Source organism: Mesoplodon mirus (assembly GCF_964341445.2).
Source record: "Mesoplodon mirus genome assembly, chromosome: 1".
Classification (NCBI taxonomy): domain Eukaryota; kingdom Metazoa; phylum Chordata; class Mammalia; order Artiodactyla; family Ziphiidae; genus Mesoplodon; species Mesoplodon mirus.
The window spans coordinates 7,430,384-7,452,484 of NC_138976.1; the positions used below are offsets into that span (position 1 = coordinate 7,430,384).

The following is a 22,101-nucleotide window of genomic DNA, read 5'->3' on the forward strand; positions in this document are numbered from 1 at the left end:
GTGAGAGGCCCGCGTACCGCAAAAAAAAAAAAAGAAACACTGGCTGTTTGTGTGGAATGAAGAGAAGCTCATTCAAAAAGAGCTTCCATTTCTTGCTCTATAAAAAGGCGAGAGCCATTCTCTGCGCCCTGGAGCCGTGGGGCGAGTCTCTTTCTGTGCATCAGCACCAAACCCCCTGTGTTAAGGCCCTTCAGCTGCACCTCTGTGGTGGCCTCGTCAACACACCGCTCGCCCCAGCTACTCCAAAGTTCACTTTTTCAAATGTCATGAGGCTATTAATAAGCATTCCTGCCCAGACACATGGTTTTCCAGGTCTGTTCCTGACTTCAGACTGGAGATATTCCTTTCAAAGTATCCTTCCCCACAAACCACATTCTGTCTTGTTTAAATAAAAATAACATGTAAAGTAATCAGGTGAAGCACCTCCGGGTTGCGGGATCCACCTGTGAGATCTTGGGCCTGGCCTGCCTGCTCTCCTCAGCACAGCCCTGGGACGGCCCAGGATTCCGGGGGCAGCTCACCCGCCACTTGGAAGGGTGAGATTACATCTGAGGAATGCTGGCTCTGGATCCAAAAGGGAACAAGTGCCGGCCCCGAAGGATCTACATACATAAAATGTGTACCCCGCCGCCCAAATCAAGGTTTCCCTAAAGCAGAAACTCCCGAGTTCATCCGACTCGATGTCTCCGGAGCCCTGTGGTAGCAGGTGAGAATAAAGCGGCAGTGACGGGACCGCACATGCATGCAACTGGGAGGGGCTGCCCCACTCCCCTCTTAATGGCTCCTGAGCTCCCGGCCGAGAGCCAATCATCACAGGGCTCCCCAGGCTCCCGGGAGCCCAGGGAAGCTCCGACTCAAAAAGGAAGGGAAGAGCGATCAGGCAGTGGTGGACGTCTGCCAAGCCTACGAAGCTCTCACCACCACACCCTGGTCTGAGAAACCCCGACACCCAGCTTCAGCCGCCCAATGAAAGCTTCAGCCATACCTGAAAGTGGGCAAAGGAAACAGATCAAAGGAAGTCTGCCCTTCCTGCCCACGGCCACAAGTTAAAAAGCATTTTCCAATTTAGGAGTGATCAGTATTGCCGCCTTACTCAGACCTAAACAGAACTCTTAGACATGCTTACCAAAACCTGCTCACTCAGAAATCAGGGGCCCAATCAAAGCTTCTCTTCTGGAGAAGTTAATATAATGACGGTACATTATGTTAATGTTAAAGTAAAGGAAGTTGCCGTGACGACGCTGTGAGAAGCCCACAGCGCTTCCCTGTTTACCTGAACGAGCTTCGCGGCAAACTGGTTCACTTCATTCACTCTTTCTTCGTGGGCTGCCATGTCTGTTTGAAACTCTTCAAATTTCTTCTGTAAAACCTCCACATGCTCCAGGTCCTGGCCCAGCTCCTCAGAAGTCACAATTGCTTCCTATTCAGGGACCACAACAGAGCCAGAGTCATCAAAAAACACTTGGGAACAATGGCTTCCAGAACCCCATCACGAAATGGGCCCTGAAGGGGCCGCGGCAGCTTCGGCAGACGCGGTTTTCTGTGTGCCGCTCTGCCGGCTCTCAGCTGCAGACGTGGAGGGGTCTCGTCCCCCTCTTCCCTCAAGGCCTCCCCAACACACCTTCCTTCTCAAACGTACCTTGTCGTTGATCCAGTCCATCACGTCCTCACATTCTCGTAAGAACTGCACCAGCTTCTGGGCCTGCAGTAGCTTGATTCCTTTCTCCCGCATCTTCTCCAGAAGTAATTCCCATTGGCGGTGCAGCTCCATCAAACGAGTCTGGAGGTTAAAGAGCCCAAGCCCACAGATCACAACCATTTCTGTGGGGTCTGGCTCCTCCACAGAGTTCCAGCAAGTTAGAAACCTCACAGGGCTCTGGACAGGTCTTTTTAAAAAGATAGATAATCCCTACACTGAGGGGAAATTGTAAAGTTAACTGAGAATAGGAAAATGCATACACTTCACAGTGGTTTGGTAGGTCTTAAAGTACAAAATAACTGACCTTTTGTAGGTAGATGTATTCTAGTTTATGCCAAGGAATTTACTATTATTTTATAATTATCAGTTATTATTGATATCACATTATTTGGTAAGTATTTAGGTAATGTTTTTAGTTATATTAGCTGTTAAACTATTACAGTGGGATTTCTAGGTCAGAAGACTGTTGGGGAAGGAAAGATGAGGTGTGATCGTGCAACCACAGCAGGAATCACTGAAGTGTGTGTTCTGAATTCACGGAGGTAAAGGGGAGAAAACAAGAGGTCCCATAGGCATCATACGTGTAAAGAAATAACTATGAGGCACAAGTAAAGAGGAAAACCTTAGTGTAAAGGTAAAAAGATGGGGTCCTGAAACACAATCAGCTACCAAAGAGGATTCCTGGCAGAAGCTGTTTTGGTGCTTCGTGAAAAGTTGCAGCTTGTGGTACATACGGTACATCCCAAGTGAGGTTTACATCAAGCTGCGCCCGGGTGGCAGCCACAGGCCCAAACAGTCACTTCCCAGCATTTTGGGTTCTCACAGCACAGTCCTAGTAAGGACTCGTCAAGAACTAGGGGGATTGTCATCAATTCACGCTTAGGCGATGCAGTCTGGCATTCGAACCCAATCTCCAGGTGTTGCTTATGCCCACCCAAGATACTGGGAGTTTCTGTACAACACAGACAGAAACAAGTGACACAAACACAAACACTCCCAGGAGAGATACCTGGGATCCACCCATCGTTGAGAGGCCACTCCCCGCAAACTGGAAGGCTGAGAGCCACGGGATAGTCAACATGGGTGGATTCTCTTAGGAGCAAGTACTGGCGGTTCATTGGAAAGGAGAAAGCACTGGGAGGAAAGTAAAGGCTCACACAATTCACTTCCACCACCACAATCACTTCCATCGCTGATGGTTCAAACCGGAGTCCACCACGGAGAAGGAAGTGAAAGGCATTCCCAGGCAAGGGGGAAAAGGCAACCAACAGCAAGTCAATACTCCACCTACTCGGATGTGGGAGCCAATGTGGGTGGCGGTCACTATGGGGCGCCACGCCGTCCGGTACGGTGTGAAAGTCTAAACCGGTGACAGACAGGTTATCCAGGACACAGACAGTCTTCACACCCCACCCACCTTCCTCTACGTAAACGTTGCCTGCCAAACTAAGCTACTGAGTTACTGGGCCAGGTCAATTACCAGGACAGGATGACCGTGGGACCTGGGAGCACGAACGCAGGAATTAAATGAGAACCCTTTGCTTTTTTTTTTTTTTTTCTTTTTTTAAAATTTTTTGGCCGTACTGCGCTGCATACGGGATCTTGGTTCCCTGACCAGGGATCGAACCCGCGCCCCCTACAGTGGAAGCATGGAGTCGTAACCACTGGACCGCCAGGGAACTCCCCCCTTTGCTCAAATTAAAATGAGGCCTCAGAAGGCTCAAGAAAATCCTCACCTACAGGTCAGCCGTCTGTCTCTCACAAATCTCATTTCCATACCCTCGAGGGAAGAACCGGGGCCAGGCCTGTTCCAGGACTGGAACAACTTTCCCACTCCCAGTACGTCTCCTCTTGTCAATACTGCAGTTTTGACAGAGGCCAGTTTCACAAGCTTGCTGGTGTCTGAGAGCGTGAGTGGGCAGGGAGGCAGGTGTGCTTAGGGAACGCGTGGACAGCCGGCAGGGTGGAGGAGAATCCTGGCTGGCTCAGGCAAAGTTCTCAACAGGGGCCGGAGCGAGCAGCAGCAGCTTTCAGAGAAGCAGTTGGGGGAAAAGAAAGGAAAGCTGATAGGAATGAAACTCGGGCTGGGAAAATAAAGTGAACAACTGTAACTAAAGAAAGGAGTCGATTGAAACACGGGTTCTGTCACCTATGAGCTGTGGGAACCTGAGCAAGTTGCTCAAAATTCTCTGAGCCTCAGCTTCTACCCTTCTATACTATGGCTACCTTGCAAGCTTCTTGTGAAGATTAGAGATAACGTATGTAAAAGTCCTAGCAAAGTGTTTGCACATAAATAGCTATTAATAGCTTCTCAACAAATAGTAGCTAACAGTAGTTTCAAATTTTTTTTTGATAAAGTTATTTAATTTTGGCTGCATTGGGTCTTTGTTGCTGCACGCGAGCTTTCTCTAGTTGCGGCGAGCAGGGGCTACTGTTCGTTGCAGTGTGCGGGCTTCTCATTGCAGTGGCTTCTCGTTGTGAAGCACAGGGCCTAGAGGTGCGTGGGCTTCAGTAGTTGTGGTGCATGGGCTCAGTAGTTGTGGCGCACGGGCTTAGTTGCTCCGTGGCATGTGGGATCTTCCTGGACCAGGGCTTGAACCCGTGTCCCCTGCATTGGCAGGTGGATTCTTAACCACTGCACCACCAGGGAAGTCCCTCAAATGCTGCTTTAATAAGATCTCTAAACAGGGAAGAGACACTTCATCTATTTCTCATATTCCCCGTCTGTAACCTAGTTAAACTAATACAGAGCAGCTGAATCAGCAAATTGGCACTCTGGCTGATTTCATTTACAGTAAGACTATATACAAAAGAGCGGGGAAATGAGCAGATGCATCTTTGTACTTTCTTGGCCGCGCCACGCGGCATGCGGGATCTTAGTTCCCCAACCAGGGATCAAACCCACGCCCCCTGCAGTGGAAGCACAAAGTCTTAACCACCGGACCACCAGGGAAGTCCCACGTCTTTGTATTTAATTGCAGAGACACGTATTATATTGCCTGCATGGGTTGAATGTAGTAATTAAATAGTTGGCATATAGCATTTAGAATTTACTTTTACTGCCTGTTTACAATCATTACTAGTAATAGTTTATTATTAATAATAAGCTTAAGGCTAATTGCAAGTCTTCAGTATAAGACTGCAGAGTATATTAGAGCAAAAGAGACACAGTAAGTATTTACTAGACCAGAACCTAAGGGAATGAAATCCCTGTGGATGTTCCACTGTGGATCTCAGGGCACAGCAGAGGATGAAACATTTCTAGCCGGGGCTTAAGAACGTGGCTTCCATCTTAGTCTTTGGGACTGACTTGACAGGTCAAGGACTGAAAAGGCTGGTCCCTTAATGGAACGAGACTTTGGATGACAAAGAACAAAACACAAAGATAGATAAGAAGGAAATCAAAGATAGATGAGAGCATCCAGTTATGAGAAACTAAGCATGCACACTTCATCCTAAAGAGGCTTGTTTGCCCTTAATACCTTGGTATTGGAAATGTTAAACAAAACAGAGAAAGACCAATTATTGCCCCTGCCTCGACAAATGGCACCCAAACAAGCCAGACCAAGTTTGAGGACTCCTGCTTCAAAGCAAGCTACATCGCCACGGTCACTGACCAACAGGTACCACACGTCACTCCTCACAGCTGGGCCTTTAACAGGCTTGCTGACCAGACCTCAGGAAATCCCTCCTGGGGCAAGGCACCAAGATCCAGAGAGCAAGCTTCCCAACAGAGAACTTTATAGTGTCTGTGATTAATCCTATTTATCTTTGTGTCCTAATTCCTAAATTCACCAATTTCACTAATATGCTCTCCCATCCAATTACCATCTGAAAATGTTAAAAGTTTAATATATGCAGTCTTCTTTAAAGTGTGATTGCATCCTAATTTGTTCTACAAAAAGAACATTAATTTCCTTACTGGGTACACAAACGCTTGTTTATAGACATACTGAATCATCCTATTACAAAAGCAGGAGTTGGGTAACTCCATCAGGATACTTCACGAATTCCTTTAAAAAGCTAGAAAAATCTATCTTTTTAGGAACCCAAATTTACATGTAAGCGTTAATCCACATTCCTCTACCAACCAGAGAGAGGAAGGCCATCCACACCAGGCACTGCTCTTACTCACCCTGATGGTTTCAGATGCAAAGTGCCCTTCTGAAATCATGAGGTTGCCAGTTTCATCCAGCTTCACAATGGCTCCCGAGTTGGCCTGCACCTCAGCTTCAAAGGCTTGATGCTTCTGCAGCTTGCCCTGTCGGTGGACCGCGAAATGAGCCATACGTGCTCCTCGGCACGCGTCGTTCCGCCCCCAGCTCCCTATTATTCCTCCGCTATTGCATCCCACTCCCTCTCTATGGACGCCTCACTCAGCCTCCCAACCACCCCCCTACCGGTTCAATTACTCAAATGCTCTGCCTGCATCTACACTTGCCCTCTGAAAGCTTGGCCACTGAGGACCAACAACTTCGCAGACGGCAAGATGCTACAAAATATCATCATTTTCTTGTGTATCAGGAAATTAGCTTTTATGGACATCCAATCCCTTTTAGAAATACAGAACCATACTGAGAGCCTTCTTAGCATGTAGTGTTTACCTTTGACGAATCCATTCACGTTCATTCATGACATGACTTTTTTTTAGCTTGCTTTAGAAGCCATACTCTTTGATTGATGTGATACATTCCACTTCTCAATACCTCTCTTTACTCACATGCTGAGCTGGGCAGGGCCTGCACCTAAACCAGCGTTCATCATTTTCTCTTCTCAGATGACTTTGGCATAGTAAAAGAACCATGGGTACAACCACTGTCCCACTTGCTAAAAAAAAAAAGTCTTTCACCAAAATCAACAAGAAGAGAGGCTTTTTAAAAAAAAACCAGCTATACAAATTTTCACCAGCAACAACACTGTTAACACCTTTCTCAAAACTACACATTCCAAGAGATCAAACCAGACCCTCCCTGAAACATGATGAAGGATCACCAAGGGTTGTAAGGCAGTGGATTGAGAACCGTCAGCTTAAAGCATCCACAGAAGATAAGTTAAAACCTGCAGGATCCCCCATTCACGCTCACTGATACAATCACTAAGGGCTTTTCAGAACAGTGAGTGAGTCCTTCCTTATGTCAGATCTACATTCCGTCCCTCAAGGTCCTAATGAGGTCTGTATAAATTTTGGACAAAGACATTTGAGCTCTAGGGTTTTGGCAGGCACCTCAGACACACCTGCAGGTTGGTTGGGTCTTTATAGTTCTCATCAGATGCAATCTGAAGTTTCTCCTGAATCCATTTCTCCAGCTCCTCCGCATCTCTCTGGAAAAACTGGAATCGGTATGAATCTTCAAGCTTCTGGCGCCTGAGCGTCGAAAGCTCCTTGAAGCGGTGGTACCTGTCCAGGACTTGCTGCCTCCGCTCCTGGATGTCCTCTGCTGTCTCCAGCACTTTGACCCCGCTTGGGTCCATTTTCTGAAAAGACAGAAAGTCCCGAAGTAAGCACAGGACACCAAAATAGACTTAATGGCATTAGCCTCTTGGAAGGAAATGAAGAAGTATGAGAGCCTAAGCAGACAAATGAATGGAAAGTGGTCCCTTCTCGGGAGCTACCAGTGAAGCCCAGGCCCCATTCCCTCGTAAAAAATGGCTGCCCAAGTGGGCCCCTCAGAGGATGCCTCACCAACACTGCAATGAGACCAGGCGAGACATGTGAAGGGGAGAACTATGGTTTACACTGTCCATTCTCCAGAGCCTTGAGAATTCAAAGGAAACACCAACTTTGGAGCTCAAAGCATTACTGAGAAATCCATTCAACAGTCCTTTCATCTGGTCTGTGCATTTCATGGTGTGGAGATTAGAAAACATTTACTCTTAATTCAGCTTTTCTATCTTTCTAGATCTCAGCCTGTTATTCATTGAAGAAAAGGGAATGATTATCAAGTAACTTGAGTCTTTTTTTTTTTTAATTAATTTATTTTTTGGGGCTGCATTGGGTTTTCACTGTTGCGTGTGGGCTTTTCTCTAGTTGTGGTAAGTGGAGGCTACGCTTCGTTGCGGCGTGTGGGCCTCTCATTGCTGTAGCTTTTCTTGATGTGGAGCACGGGCTCTAGGTGCGTGGGCTTCAGTAGTTGCGGCACGTGAGCTTCAGTAGTTGTGGCTCACGGGCTCTAGAGCGCAGGCTCAGTAGTTGTGGCGCATGGGCTTAGTTGCTCCACGGCATGTGGGATCTTCCCGGACCAGGTCTCGAACCCGTGTCCCCTGCATTGGCGGGTGGATTCCTAACCACTGCACCACCAGGGAAGGCCAGTAACTGAGTCTTTAACATCAAAATCCAATAGAATTTACCTAAGGTAGTGGATTTCTCAATCACCCCAAAAAGTCAATCCTACAATCTCTTTCAGGCTGGGCAATGAACAGGCTTTGCTTCATCTAAATGCAGAAAATTAAAAGAAAATCACAGCATGTCTTAAAAAAAAAAAGGTGTGGTGAAAGGTTTATCCTACCTGACTCTTACCTGCTCCAGTTAACAACAAACACAGGCTAATTGAGTAGGTGGTGCTTCCCCATAGCACTCAATCCACCCCAACTTTAAACTCTCAGATCTGGACAGTTTCACCAGCCTTTAATGTCAAAAAGAAACTCTGACCTATTTATGGGACAAACCCAGAATATACTACCTGCTCTTCTCTCAGGAATAAGCCATTTTATCCTCTAACCAAGGAAGGACCCGCAGAAGGAAACAGGTACACACTAATGACAAACAGCATGTAAATTTGTCAGTAACATGTGACCTTGTAGGAGCTGCCTTCCCTCTCTGTGTCTCAATTTCCCAGAATGACTAAAAACACCAGTCGAAAATGAGATGGTCCCAAGACCCTTCTAACTTTAAAATTACATTCTACAGAGAAGAGTCTGTGACCTGGTAAAAAAAGCAGACCAGATAGGCTTTATGGTCTCTCCAGCTCTTGTTCCATAATTTATAAAAGATATAAAAACTGTGCTGCCCAGGAAACATATTTGACAGCTCCTCCCGTTACCCTGTTCGCCTGGCCCAGCCGATGGGAAAGGGTAAGCTGGCTAAGGATTAGGTCTGGAGGCCACTGTGTGCCCCCCACTCCCTGCCCCCATCCAGCTGTGAGATACACAACACTGCTAAGCTCGGGGCAAAGTTTCCAGCTCTTCAGAGAGAAAAGCAGCTTTAAGAGGTGTCAAGAAAAGTATCGACTGCACCTAACCAACTCTGAGGGCTATCTTTTCTATGAAGAGACCTAGCTTCCTAGGGAGAGAACGCGAGGGGATTTTAGCCCTATCACTATTCCTTCCAAATTACTCTCCACACGTTAACCAGTTATCTTTATTGGTTTTCTCCCACAAAGTCCAATGTATTTGTTGGACTGTAACAAGAAACATATTCTTTGCCACGTCATTCCCGTGCTTTAAAACCTTTCATCACTCCCTTCTGAGAGAGGAAAGAATCTACCTCTTTAGTTGAACCTTCCAACCTGGCCCAGCACACCTGACTGGTATGTCTGACCCATGCATGCCCCGTACCCTCTTGGCACAGAGAAATACTCTCTTCCCAAACACATGATTCTCTCTAAAGACTCCAAGTCAGCTGCTCAGGCTTCCTTTGCCCAGAATGTTCTGTCTCTCCTCTGTCCGGACAACTCCCATTCATGTCTCAATAGGAGCTGAAATGAGGAAGCTGCAGGGATCTGGCCTCCTTACCAAGCTGGACTCAAGGCTCCTTCCCTCCCTCCCTCCTTCCCTGATTTAATCACATTTTTCTGTAGATTTACAAAGCACTTGCACATACTTCTCACGGTATAATGAGCCTGAGCAATGTAATCTTTGTTGTTGTGTCCCGATTTCTTTTTCTTTTTTTTTTTTTAAGATTTTTTTGATGTGGACCATTTTTAAAGTCTTTATTGAATTTGTTACAATGCTGCTTCTGTTCTCCATTTTGGTTTCTGGCCACAAGATCTTAGCTCCCTGATGCCCCACATTGGAAGGCGTAGTCTTAACCACTGGACCACCAGGGAAGTCCCAATTGTATCCCGATGTCTAGCAGACAGATGTCATTAACAAATGTTTGTTTGAGTGCTGGAGAAGCAGCCCTGAGCTCCTCTGTGAAGGGTGGAGAGCGCTCAGTAGTCCACCCCAGTTTCATTCCTGTATCGTCAAACTGGAATTCTGGCCAGGTAACAGCTAGATTTCGTGGCTGAATGAACAGCTGGAATGTGCTGACTGAAGCTACACAACGGGGTGTCAACCTAATGACCAGACCTGAATTACTGAGCTTGGGTGGCCCACACCCGGATAACTGCTCTTTTCACGCTGGCAGGGTGGGACCTTGGGGAAATCAAGTTCAAGAAGGCACAGTTTTGTATCATCAATAGATAGCCGTGTCTGACAAAAATAGTTTCTATTCTTAAAATGGGCTTCAAGAGAGTCCTTAAAGCCAAAAACTGAGGGTAACCTTGACAAAGGAAACGTCTGTTAAGAACACGGCAGTTCTGGTTTACGCTGCCGCCCTAGGACATCAGCCTCTTTGGGATCCCTGACAAGAATCACTACCGCATCTGGCCACATTCACCTGCGTGACCTGCTCCAGGCATACCTTACATCAAACTCCCTCATCAACCCCAAGTTACAGGCCCAGGTTAGGTCCACTTCCCAAACCAGAAAGTACCCTCTGGCCAAAATGTTCTCTTCTCCCCCACTCCCAGCTCGACCATTAATACCATTCAAACCCCTCCAAGTCTAAAGCAACTACGCTGTCCTCTCTGCTGCCCTGAATCAGAAGCCCTCACTCCCTCTCTGGCCCCCTTAGAGCAACATCACGTCACATTCTGCCACGTGATTACTGTCTTCTCCCTGCGTTTTTGTAAGTTCTTTAGGGAACTGAGAGTTCCTAAGGGACTATAAAGGAGCCCTTATCTTACCCTCTGACCACAGAACTCAGCACACATTTAGAGTCAATTACACTCTGAGCTTAGAAATAGAGAAATTGCTGTCACTTCATTACAAAGTGGTCAGGAGACAAAAGACCATCTACTAAGCAAGTTGTAGAGCTAGGGTGACCCAGGATGCTACGGTTCCCAGACCAGCAGGCTAGAACCGGTGATTCTTACCATGATCGGAGCCGACACACTCTTTATTAAAGGCTGTTCAGTTATTTGTTAACTCCCTTTACTACCTCTTATCTTTTCCATCTCCACTTGAGGGGTGAAAAAAAGGGGGTAGGAGAATATATGAATTATTTTAAAAAATCAAAATTAATTTTTTTAAGATTGAGTCTTCTTAAAGTTAGTAAACAGTTAGTGTTAAGAATAATTTAGATACTTCCTTTGCTCTCCTCTCTCCGGAAACAGTTAGGTGGAGAAACAGTAGGAAGCTGTGTGTGTAATTTGCTTGCTTATAAACTGTCCAAGGAATGTATAGCTAGTCATGCATGAAACAATAGCTCCACTGTGTATGCCCCCCTACACCACGCCTCAGTCTTTAGACTAATGTCTGTGGTGTTTGTCCTGACGCCCCACATGACAGGCAGGATTCACTGCATTTCCTTTAGCTGCCACGGAAATCTCTCAACGATCACATTCGGAAGCATCCCTTTCTGATGAAAAAAGAATTCCCAGCATAACAATACTGAGAAGTTCCCCCCTGAGCAAGCCCCTCGGCCTGGGCTCCGCTCGCTGATCGGACCCACCAATCCAGGGAGACGGTCCAGCGAGGCCCTGCTGAAATGAACCAACCTAAAAGGCCCTCTTTGTCACCCCAGTGAAGTAGAACAAGTCAATTCTATACCAAGTGCTTTGGTCAGGCAATAATGGACTTTTCTTTCCTGCAGCAGATCAGCTGACGCCAGGAGGTGGGAGCCTGGCCAAGTCACAACTGGCTGTCTGCAGGGAGCTGGGCATCTGAAAGTCAGCAGTGCTCTCCCACTGCTGTGGGCACTCAGATCTTTCATTCGCGTGATTACAGGAGCCAAGGATGACAGGGTAACGGCAGTTCCTCCCCACCCCTTCTCCTGATTGGGAGCTGTCTCTATACAAGTTCCAGTTTCTCTTTGCTCCTAAATGGCTCATTTCCACAGACCACATTAAACACAGGAAAAAATCTCCTATCTCCAACGAACTATTGCCACCCAGAGGTGCTATGACCTCTCACCCGAAACTCTGTGAGAGTTAGTGGAATTTTCTGGACTCTGCCTGTGTGCACCGTGTTCCCTGAGGCTGCTGCACACTCCAAGAACTCCACCCCAGGCCAGAAAGGTGCGGTTGGCTGATAGGGAGGCCTCCACAGAGAATGCCCTGGGCTGTTCCCAGCCTTAATGGGATTAACACCTTCTGAGAGCTAGAAAGGAAGACTTTGGGAAATGTGCCATTAAAAAAAAAAAAAAAAAAAAAAAAAATCTCCAACCATACCAGCCTATCTATCTATTCCACTAACTGCCTAAAAACCGCAAAGGAGCCAAATTCCAGGACAGCAATCAACTGACTGCTTATCTCAACTCTGATTTTGTCAATCAGGTCTATGTTTGTGGCTAATGAAGGAGGGGAGACGAAGGGCTGAATGTACTCTCTGTTTAAGGACAGCTTCCCATTTAAGGGAACTGAAGAAAAAAGGTCATATTTTGGCAAATAATTATTAGAGAAGACTGGCTATTTTTACATGCTGCTGCAATGCAGCAGTCAGAATGTTAGCTGCATCATTCAGCAAGTAATGTGAATTGAGCCCAGAGGATAAAACAGGAATTACAACCATGTCCTCTATTGTAATAAATAAAAAGAACTTGTCAGCATTCTTACAATACAGCTAGATCTCTGAGAAGAAAGCCAAGATATGAACCTTGGCTAGAAAGTTCTGGTTTAATCCAAAGTCATGCACGAGAATGACTCCTCATAACCAACACCAACTTATACACGTTATCAATGGAAAATGATTCCTACAAAAGAAGCTAGCCATTAATTAATATCTTTGTCTTCTTGACAACCGCCGACAGACAGATGTTCGAGGCAGTTCTTGCTATGTACTTAGGGAAGTTTTTAAAGCCTTACCCTCATCCACAGAAGCTATAAGACCACTGAGCAAGGGGAGGTGTCTGTCTCCGGAGGGCGGGGAGAGGCAGTGGGTGGGAAGGACACTGTTAAGCAACAGGAAAGACTGTGGAGACACTTTCAAACCAAAGGTCAAATGCTTCCAACTCTGCTCACTTGGCACCTGCAGGAAGTGAGTAGCTTAGGACACCCTCACGCAGATCCTGGACAGCGGGAGAATTCACTAGTCAAGAGTTTCCCTCTGGAACCTCAGAAGAGAGTAAAACTGTCGTGAAGACAAGAGGAGTGCCTATTTGGAAACAAAGGTCTGGGAGTGCTGACATCTTAGCGAGCTGAATGTGGCAGACAGGGGCGTTTGGAACACTGCAAGATGAATTCAGACCTTAGGCAGGACATCAGATGTATTGTTTTGCAGGGAAAGGGATTTTCAGGACTAACAGGATGAAGAGAGCATTTGGCTCTATGGAAAAATTCATAAACATCACCCAGAGCAAAATGTCAGAGGAACCATCCATCAGTTCTGTTTTTCTTGCTTAGTCAGAGCCCAAAGGTGCAGAAGCAACAATGCCCTTTTTCTCTGGCTTAGAAAGCCAGCACAGTTTACATTTCCAAAGCAGGAGAACTACATCCACGGATGCGGAAGGGCTCCCCGAGAACAAAGCCCCAAAGAATTGGTGAGCACCATAAAATCTGACGCCAACTGATTCTCAGATTAAGTGAATTAAGTCAAAACCAGCTCGGCTGCAGATTTTAGTGGTAGACCTGAGGGTAAGCAAAGAGGTAAATAATATATAAGTTAAGAATTTTAACCATGGAAAAACCAGAAATATTTTTGCTTAAACCACATTCCAATCAGGATTGTAGATCTGCACGTCAGCCTTCAAATTGATTAATTCATTTCAACTTGTTAGCAGGATTCTGCAGAGGTGAGCAGGGATTTAGCCTAAAGAAGCAAAAGATTCATACTGCACTGCATCAAAATCCAGACACGCCAAGCAAGGTTGAGAAAACTTACTTCTGAATGCCTCCCAAACACTACCTTGCTGCTACTTACCTTTTATAACCTGTAAAATCCAGATGAGAGGTGTTTAAGTGCAAAATATTGTTACTGAGATTCAAAACAGAAAAAGGTACAACGTGCCCATTTTTTAAAAACCTCGTTTAAACAATTAACCAAAGGGCTTGCCTCGGATTTATCACCCATAATCACTAGAAATTTGCAGAGCTTATATTTCTGCTTATGGGATATCAAGACATTAATTTTAAGCATTTTTCTTTCTGAAAAAGGTCCAAGTTAGCAAACACTTAAAAATTGTACACAAATAAAAACATGGGTAGTGAGCTTTTTTATAAACAAGAAAATCCAAGTTCCATTTCATTGTAAGGATTGTGGCAAAAAACGTAAATCCATGGAAACAGGAAACAGACCCAAGTTTACAATATTTGTCAAATTGAAAAACACGATTTTTACATGTTTTCAGATTACTTTTTCTAAATATCTATGTGTTTAGTCCCTTGGTTTTTAAGAACCAAGTAACCATCAATAAAAAAAATTAGCAAACAGCACATGCAGACACCAGTAGGGTGATAAGAAATTAATATATTCATGCCTTAAAGAGAGGAAGGTAAAAAAACAAAGGCTTTGGAAATTTTAGAATAAATCTACTAAGACTTTTGTTCATGTAACATCAAAGAAAACAAACAAAAGCCCAAACCCTAACCAATTTGCTTAACAGGTCATGCAGGCAGGGTGTTTTCCCCCTGCTCTTTGGATCATTCAACCTCTTTGACACATATGAGTCTTCACTGCAAGCCAGGCAAAACCGAAAAGGTAACACATTTCCTGCATGCTGGTCAAATACCTGGACTCTGCGTTTACGAAACGGTGACAACATGATGGAGAAATGTGGCGTCTGAAGAGGGCGGGCGAAGAGCGAGATAACAAGCTTCTAAGGGCAAACTGAACGCGATAATTTCACAATGAAAAAAACAGATCTTTAAAAATATGTGAATACAGTTAAAAATCAAATTTCAGCTATTTTCCCAGCGCCCTTCTCATTCTACAGAGCTTCAAAACCAGGAATTGAAAATGCAGAAAGAACCAAGGTTCTCTGGTCTGAGCAGATGTGCTGCCTTGGCCACGTCATACCCTCTTCTGGGTCTCAGTTTCCCAATTTTCAAATAATCCTGAATACTACTAAATATCCCTTTTCTAGACGTGCACTCCCCCAATCCACGTTCCGATACATTAGCTGAGATTCCCAGCACTAGATGATTTCTGTACCCCCTTCCATTCAGTAATAAAATAGCATAATTTTGTGAAGTCATCAGAAACAAGAACGAACTCAAGCTACAAAGATCGAACTTGGGCCTAGTTTACTGGGACACTTCCTTCACAAAATACTATTTCCTGTTCAAAACCCATACAAGAGGAGTATGCAAACGAGGTGGAAGGGAAGTACAAACGCAGCTGCTCCTGCCCACCGGCCCCAAGCCATCAGTCCTGTGGGCCTCGTCTGCATTCCTGGAGTCGGCATTTGCCATCAGGGTGCTGCATTCTTCTACCTACTCCGACCACAGCCGATGGGCTGCAGCAGACCCACCGCACGCCTAGCAGAGTCCTCGCATAGCCCACGGAGGATTGATTACGAGGCCGGATTCGTGCCCACTGCCCTTAGCGCAGGTTCAGCAATGACAGGACTGTGGATTACTCCTGACACCCACTTCTCAGCATCTGCAGTCGCCCCCCCACCGCCGCCCCCGCGCCCAAGGGAAGAAGGCAGGTAAAGGAAAAGCAGAGGAAAGCCTAACCCAGGGAACCAAAAGATATACTTAAAAACAGCTCTCCCCACCTAAACCTGTTCATGAGATTGCTTGACAAGCTCATATTGTGAGCCTGTGACGTATCAGGTTGCTAATTATTCGATTCCTACAAACGCCCTGCCAAAGACCAAAAGCATATCGGAGAATGTTACCCAGCTGACCGTTTACTGCAGGTCTGCCTCACACCTGTGCAGCAGAGAGCAAATCCACCTTCTGAGTCTCGGCTCTCCATCTAGGTCCCTGGATAACAGCTAACACACTTTGAGGGTCCCTTTGAGTAATACTGGCCCAGTTACTAAAAAGGCTTACTGTTAATTTCCTGCACAGAGGCCCTTACTGCAGCACGTTTTTACTTTCCTGCCGCACATTTTTAAAACTCGGACTTCAATTTGACCTTCCAAAAGCTGACATGAGCTGCAGACAAAAGGGAAAATACATGACTAGTCTGATGAGTTGGAACCTTGGCTCGATGGCTTCATACAGCTGAGTGTTCCCACCGCTTTTCTTCAGGTTTTCTGTTTCCTGGCTGCAGACACTCCCACCCTTCCATCTTTGACACATTCTGTTTTAGTTAAGTACAATTGCTATGACGACGCAATTTCTCAACACATTCTGAAAATATTTCATATGGTCTCTCTTCTCTTCTTCCCTAACAGCCATCATGGTAAGATTTTCTAAAATACCATGATGAAGACAGAACAAAGGGCCTACATAGTTTAGGATCTATTACACAAAAGAGATTTGACAAGGTGTTGGCCAGTTCAAGCATCATCTCAACCCAGCTTCCTGAGCTATTCAAGCTTTTAATTTAAAACATATTCAACCCTTAACCTTGACAAGCCCTTTGTTTAAAATACATTTTAACCCAGTACTTCAGAGACTTTTAAAAGCAATTTTCTTTGGGAAGCATCTAATGAAATTCGCAGGGACCGCTTTCAAACAAAAGGCTGCTCTATCATTCAACACCGGCATGGCTGTAAAATTTTTGACAAATAATAATGTCCTTGACTCGAAAGACCCGGTCTCGGGGCAAGAAAAAAAAAAAAAAAAAGAACTCTAAGCTATTAAGTTATTTGGTTTGGGTCTCATACAAAGCAAGCGCCGCACCTACCTGCTATTTACAAGCAAATCACAGTTGGGTAAGAAAAATATGTTTATTACAGATAAGAAACGGAGATGGCCGGTCTCGGAACTCTCCGTCCAGAGAAGGCCAAGAGCCGCCACACAGGACGAAATTAAGGTCAAAGAGCCCTATACTCCCAGATTTTCCTCCTTCAAGGGCTGGGCCGGCATTGCTGGTGGGGATTTGAGAAAAGGAGCTGCACAAGTCGTTCCCCACTGAGGGAAGGGATTGGGGGCGGTGGGGGGAGCGCTCTGCGGAGAGGGGGATGGAGAAACGATCCGGACCAGGAAGCCCCCACCCCACCTGCCGCAGCCGGATGGAGCAGGGCGGGGCCGCAGCCAGACTGGGCTGCGGGGAAGGACCCGGCGTCCTCGCCGCCCCCTCCGCCCAGTCAATGACATTCCAGCGGCTGGCGCCCAGGCTCGGCCCGGCGACTCTTCCGCAGCCCACGCACCACAAGCCGGTCTCAGCCGGCTCGCCCAGTTCCCCGCCCGACGGAGGGAGCGGCGAGGCCGGCCGGGCTCACCTGTCCGTGCGCTGGCCCCGCCCTGCCCCACGGGCCGTCCGGCTCCCCGCCCAGGGGTCGGCCGCCCTCGGGCCTCGCTCCCGCCCTGAGTTCGCCCGCTCCCCCTCTCACCGGCTCCTGGGGGTGGGGGCAGTGGGTGCGTCGGGCCGGGGGTGCTGGAGGAACCGACGGGGCTCAGCGGCCTCCGTCCCTCCCCGTTCGCTCCGCAGCGGGTACTGGCGGCGACGCGCGCGCCCCGCCTCTTTTATAGGCGGACACGCGCGTTCCGGCGGCGGGCGGTCGCGAGCTCGGGGGAAGCGCCGCAGCGCGGCGCGAGGGGCGGGGGCGAGCGCCGGCCGACCAAATGGGGCGGAGCTCCCGCCTGCTCGCTGCCCGATCACCCGGCGGAAAGGGCCGAGCGCTCCCGGAAGGAGCCGAAGCGGCAATGCGGCGGAAGAGTCGAGCCAAGGGAGGGCCGCGGCAGGGTGGGGAAGGAAAAGTGCGCGCGCCAGGGGTGGGGGTTGATGGTGCAGTGGAGTCGCTGCCTCCGCCCAGGCGGGCAGAGATGCTCCAGCTGCACCGCCCTCCCCGCAGTTGGCATCCTCTAATCCTGCCCCTCCCCGCCCTGCAGAGAATCTTCGGCAGCCCACCCCTCCGCCGCTGGGAGCCCTTCCAGGACTGCAGCGAAGGGCGGGGCAGGGCCATCGTCGCAGTCTGGCTGGGGATGCTGCGCGTCCCAGCCGGAAAAACGCCCAGTCCCAAAGGGTGAGATCACCCGTGTGTTTCTCTTCCTCCTTCCCCCTTTCCCTAGGAGAAGGCTGGTGCCAGGGCCCCAAGTCAGCCTTCTCTGGTGGGAGTTGGGGTCAAGAAACCGAGGATGATTTGGGGCTCCGGGTTTGAGAAGGTGGTAAGAAAAGGCCGAATCCGATCATCAAAAAGAAAGCCGACTAATTTGGTGTTTATGTCTGTCATGCCGAGATTTGAAGAGTTAATAATTTCTTATATTCTTACATCAAAAGCTTTCGGACAACTCAGCAGTGGAATAGGATGCATTAGCTGTACTTTAGAAATGAGACATTGATTCTTCTCGCCATTATTAATTGACCTTTCCTTATGTACCAAGCACTATGATATGTGTATTACCTTTTTAAAAAATCTTTTTGCAATAATTTTATGATTTAGGTATTATTTCCTCATTTTACAAAGGAGCCCTGACATGGAAGCTAGGTCTCTTGCCCTGGGTCAGGCAGCTAGCAAGAGGAAAAGCAAGGATTTGAATCCGGGCAGTCAGAACCTTCTTTTAAACAGTGTGCTATACTGCCTTGCCATAGGAAAGGGAGGCATCGTGATGGTGGATGCTGGAATGCTGAGAAAAGGAAAACAGGATTTCTGGAATTTCTGTTCCTTATAGTCTTAGCAGTTTAAGGGCCTGGCTCTGTAGCTAGAAGCCCTCAAGTAGGACGCCTTTCCCCACCCCCATGACAGCTGGGCGACAGCCATAGTGTAGCATCCAGATCATTCCTGTGCAGTCAGGCAGACCAGGAGCTCTGCAGCTCAGGAAGGCCTCAGCCTCCTGGTTACCAAGCACTCTCCCCTTTAAATAAATATAAAGGCACTAGGCACTGCACCAGAACTTGGGCCCGAGCCCAGCCCTGAGCTTCTTGGTCCTCAGTAGTTTGGCTTCTTCCCTGTGCCTGGGATCTGTAATCGGGTTTCTGAGCTGCTCCGGCTGGAGCCCTGATAATGAGGAAAAGCTCCCCTATTCCCTTACTCTACCAGAGTGCAGAGAAAAGAAAAGGAGTGGCCACACCCCAGAAGCAGCTTTACAGAATCTGGAGGAAAGACATAGGAGCTGAGAGGCATTTCCTGCAATCTTCCATGTAGAGAAAACAGGACCGGGTAACTCCTGCCTGGGGTGTGCATTTCTGGGAACAGCTGATGGCGTCTTCTCCAGTGGGTAGCAGCAAAATGTTTAACCAAATACTCAGCTCTGGGTACAAAATGGCTAACACAATCATAGCTCTCCAAAATTTCCAAGACCGTCTGCTCCAGCAAAGAACGGGGCTCAAGGCTGTGGACAGAAGCTGCAAAAAGGAAGGATTTTTCTTTTATATCAATCTGGCCTCCTAGTGAAATGGGGGTTTTGCTTTTACCAGGCGCAAAACAGATTTGAGATCTTAGAGACAGCTTCTGTATTGATACAGAAATGAAAGTCTTATTTGTCAATCCTTTGTCTGATCTGAGACGTGGCCAAAACCCAGTGCCTCTAGCCCTGTGTAGCGCCCACCCAGTCGCCCACCCAGTCACCCACCCCGTCCGCATTTGGCACTGGAAATGAGACATTTAGAAAGCCCTCCTTCCTGTGTTCTACTGTCTGCCTACCTCACCTCCCACCAATTTCACCATATGCCTGACACTCTGCTAGGTGTGGGGAAGGAGATGATAAAGCAGACACTGGCTTTCTTTGTTTTCTGAGAGCCGCTCATTCAGAACAAAAACAAAAAAGGGCAGCATAGCGTCTCTGTGACCAATCTAATCATGTCCATCCCAGCCTCTTGCAAAGGTGGGGGTACAGTTAAGACTGAATTCCGAGCTCCTTTTTCTTTTCTTCTGTTTTTGGCTGTGCTTTGCGGCTTGTGGGATCTCAGTTCCCTGACCAGGGACTGAACCTGGGCCACAGCAGTGAAAGCCTGGAATCCTAATCACTAGGCCACCAGGGAACTCCCCCAAGCTCCTTTTTCTATTCCAGCAGTTCTAGGAAGGTTTGATATGTGCCCTAAGCTTAGGCATTTAGGTAGTCCCAATACTTTTTCAAGTCATTCGAGAGGTCAACCATTGGGAAACACACTAACTGTAATGATGTTTTCACATACTCTGGCCATGGCAATTTACTTGCCCACGTTCCCTGGGAGAATCTCTCTGTCTCTCTAACATACAAACACTCAAGCACACACACACACACACACACACACACACACACACACACACACACACGAACGTTAACAGGCAAGCACCACTCTTTTATCCGCCCCCCAAGAAGGGAGCCGATTGGGAAGTCACCCTGGCAGGTGCACTGTAGTTCTTCCCAGATGAGATTCTGCAGTGTCAGAGCTGGCAAGGAATAGCACAGATCTTCAAAACAGTGACTGGAAGAACCTTGAAGACATTCTGCTAAGTGGAATAAACCAGACACAAAAGGACAAATATTGTATGATTCCACTTACAGGAGAACCCTAGAACAGTCATATTCACAGAGAGAAAGTGGAGCTGGGGTTGCCAGGGCCTGTGGGGACAGGAAAATGGGGAGCTAGTATTTAAGGGGTACAGAGTGGCAGTTTTTTGTTTTTTTTTTTTTTTTTTTCTTTTTGCGGTATGCGGGCCTCTCACTGTTGTGGCCTCTCCCGTTGCGGAGCACAGGCTCCGGATGCGCAGGCCCAGCGGCCATGGCTCACGGGCCCAGCCGCTCCGCGGCATATGGGATCCTCCCAGACCGGGGCACGAACCCGTATCCCCTGCATCGGCAGGCGGACTCTCAACCACTGCGCCACCAGGGAGGCCCCAGAGTGGCAGTTTTGCAAGATGAGAAAGTTCTGGAGATGGATGGTGTTGATGGTTAACACAACAGCGTGAGTGTGCTTGATGCCAGACAACTAACTGTACACTTAAAATTGGTTTAAACTGTAAATTTTATGTTATCTTTTTATTTTTTAATTTTATTTATTTATTTATTTATTTTTGGCTGTGTTGGGTCTTCGCTTCTGTGCGAGGGCTTTCTCTAGTTGCGGCGAGCAGGAGCCACTCATCATCGCGGTGCGCGGGCCTCTCACTGTTACAGCCTCTCTTGTTGTGGAGCACAAGCTCCAGACGCGCAGGCTCAGTAGTTGTGGCTCACGGGCCTAGTTGCTCCGCGGCATGTGGGATCTTCCCAGACCAGGGCTCAAACCCATGTCCCCTACATTGGCAGGCGGACTCTCAACCACTGTGCCACCAGGGAAGCCCTTTATGTTAAATTTTAAACTGTAAATGTTACATTACTTTACAATGACTGCCTCTGAAATCAGGGGCCACATTAGAGAAGAGGCCTGATAGCTGCTGGGAGCATGGACTTAACAGGCTGGTTTGCCTAACAGGACTGTAAGTGACAGCAGAGAGGTGAGCCCCTCACTCCCCTGGCACATCTTCCTAATCCAGCTGGCTTATTTCCCGTATGTACTCTCGCGGGACCACCTTTTAAGCCCCATCGGTCTCTCTCCTTCCTATTCATCCTGAACACACAGAATTAGTTTCATAAACCATGTGAAACCTTCTCAAAAAATTCTAGTAGCAGACTTCCCTGGTGGCGCAGTGGTTAAGAATCTGCTTGCCAACGCAAGGGACGCGGGTTCAAGCCCTGGTCCAGGAAGATCCTACATGCTGCGGAGCAACTAAGTCCGTGCGCCACAACTACTGAGCCTGCGAGCCATAACTACTGAAGCCCATGTGCCACAACTACTGGAGCCCCCGCGCCTAGAGCCCGTGCTCTGCAACAAGAGAAGCCATCACAATGAGAAGCCCACACACCGCAACAAAGAGTAGCCCCCACTCGCTGCAACTAGAGAAAGCCCGTGCAGCAATGAAGACCCAATGCAGTCATAAATAAATAGATAAACACAATTCTAGTAGCTTCCCACTGCCTACCGAATCACCCAAACGATTTTATTTTATTTTTTATTATTTTTATATAAGTATTTTAATTTATTTAGTTAATTAATTTCTCTCTGCGTTGAGTCTTCCTTTGCTGCACGTGGGCTTTCTCTAGTTGCGGCGAGCAGGGGCTACACTTCATTGTGGTGCATGGGCTTCTCATTGCAGTGGCTTCTCTTGTTGCAGAGCACAGGCTGTAGGC

The 22,101-nt window shown here is 47.5% G+C and overlaps 1 protein-coding gene across 5 annotated transcripts in view; it reads right to left on the minus strand.

Annotated features, from left to right (window-relative positions):
- Window positions 1-17,476, minus strand: part of SPTAN1 (spectrin alpha, non-erythrocytic 1) — a 60,384-nt gene extending 42,908 nt beyond the window's left edge. For all 5 annotated transcript variants that reach the window (XM_082619369.1, XM_082619368.1, XM_082619367.1 and 2 more), the window contains exons 1-5: window positions 17,349-17,476; window positions 6,935-7,174; window positions 5,835-5,960; window positions 1,640-1,780; window positions 1,274-1,420 (exon numbers count right to left, since the gene is read on the minus strand). In XM_082619369.1, the coding sequence (XP_082475495.1) occupies window positions 1,274-1,420; window positions 1,640-1,780; window positions 5,835-5,960; window positions 6,935-7,171 (651 nt within the window). In that variant the 5' untranslated portion in view covers window positions 7,172-7,174; window positions 17,349-17,476. The remainder of the gene's footprint in view (window positions 1-1,273; window positions 1,421-1,639; window positions 1,781-5,834; window positions 5,961-6,934; window positions 7,175-17,348) is intronic.
- Between the last annotated feature and the right edge of the window lie 4,625 nt (window positions 17,477-22,101).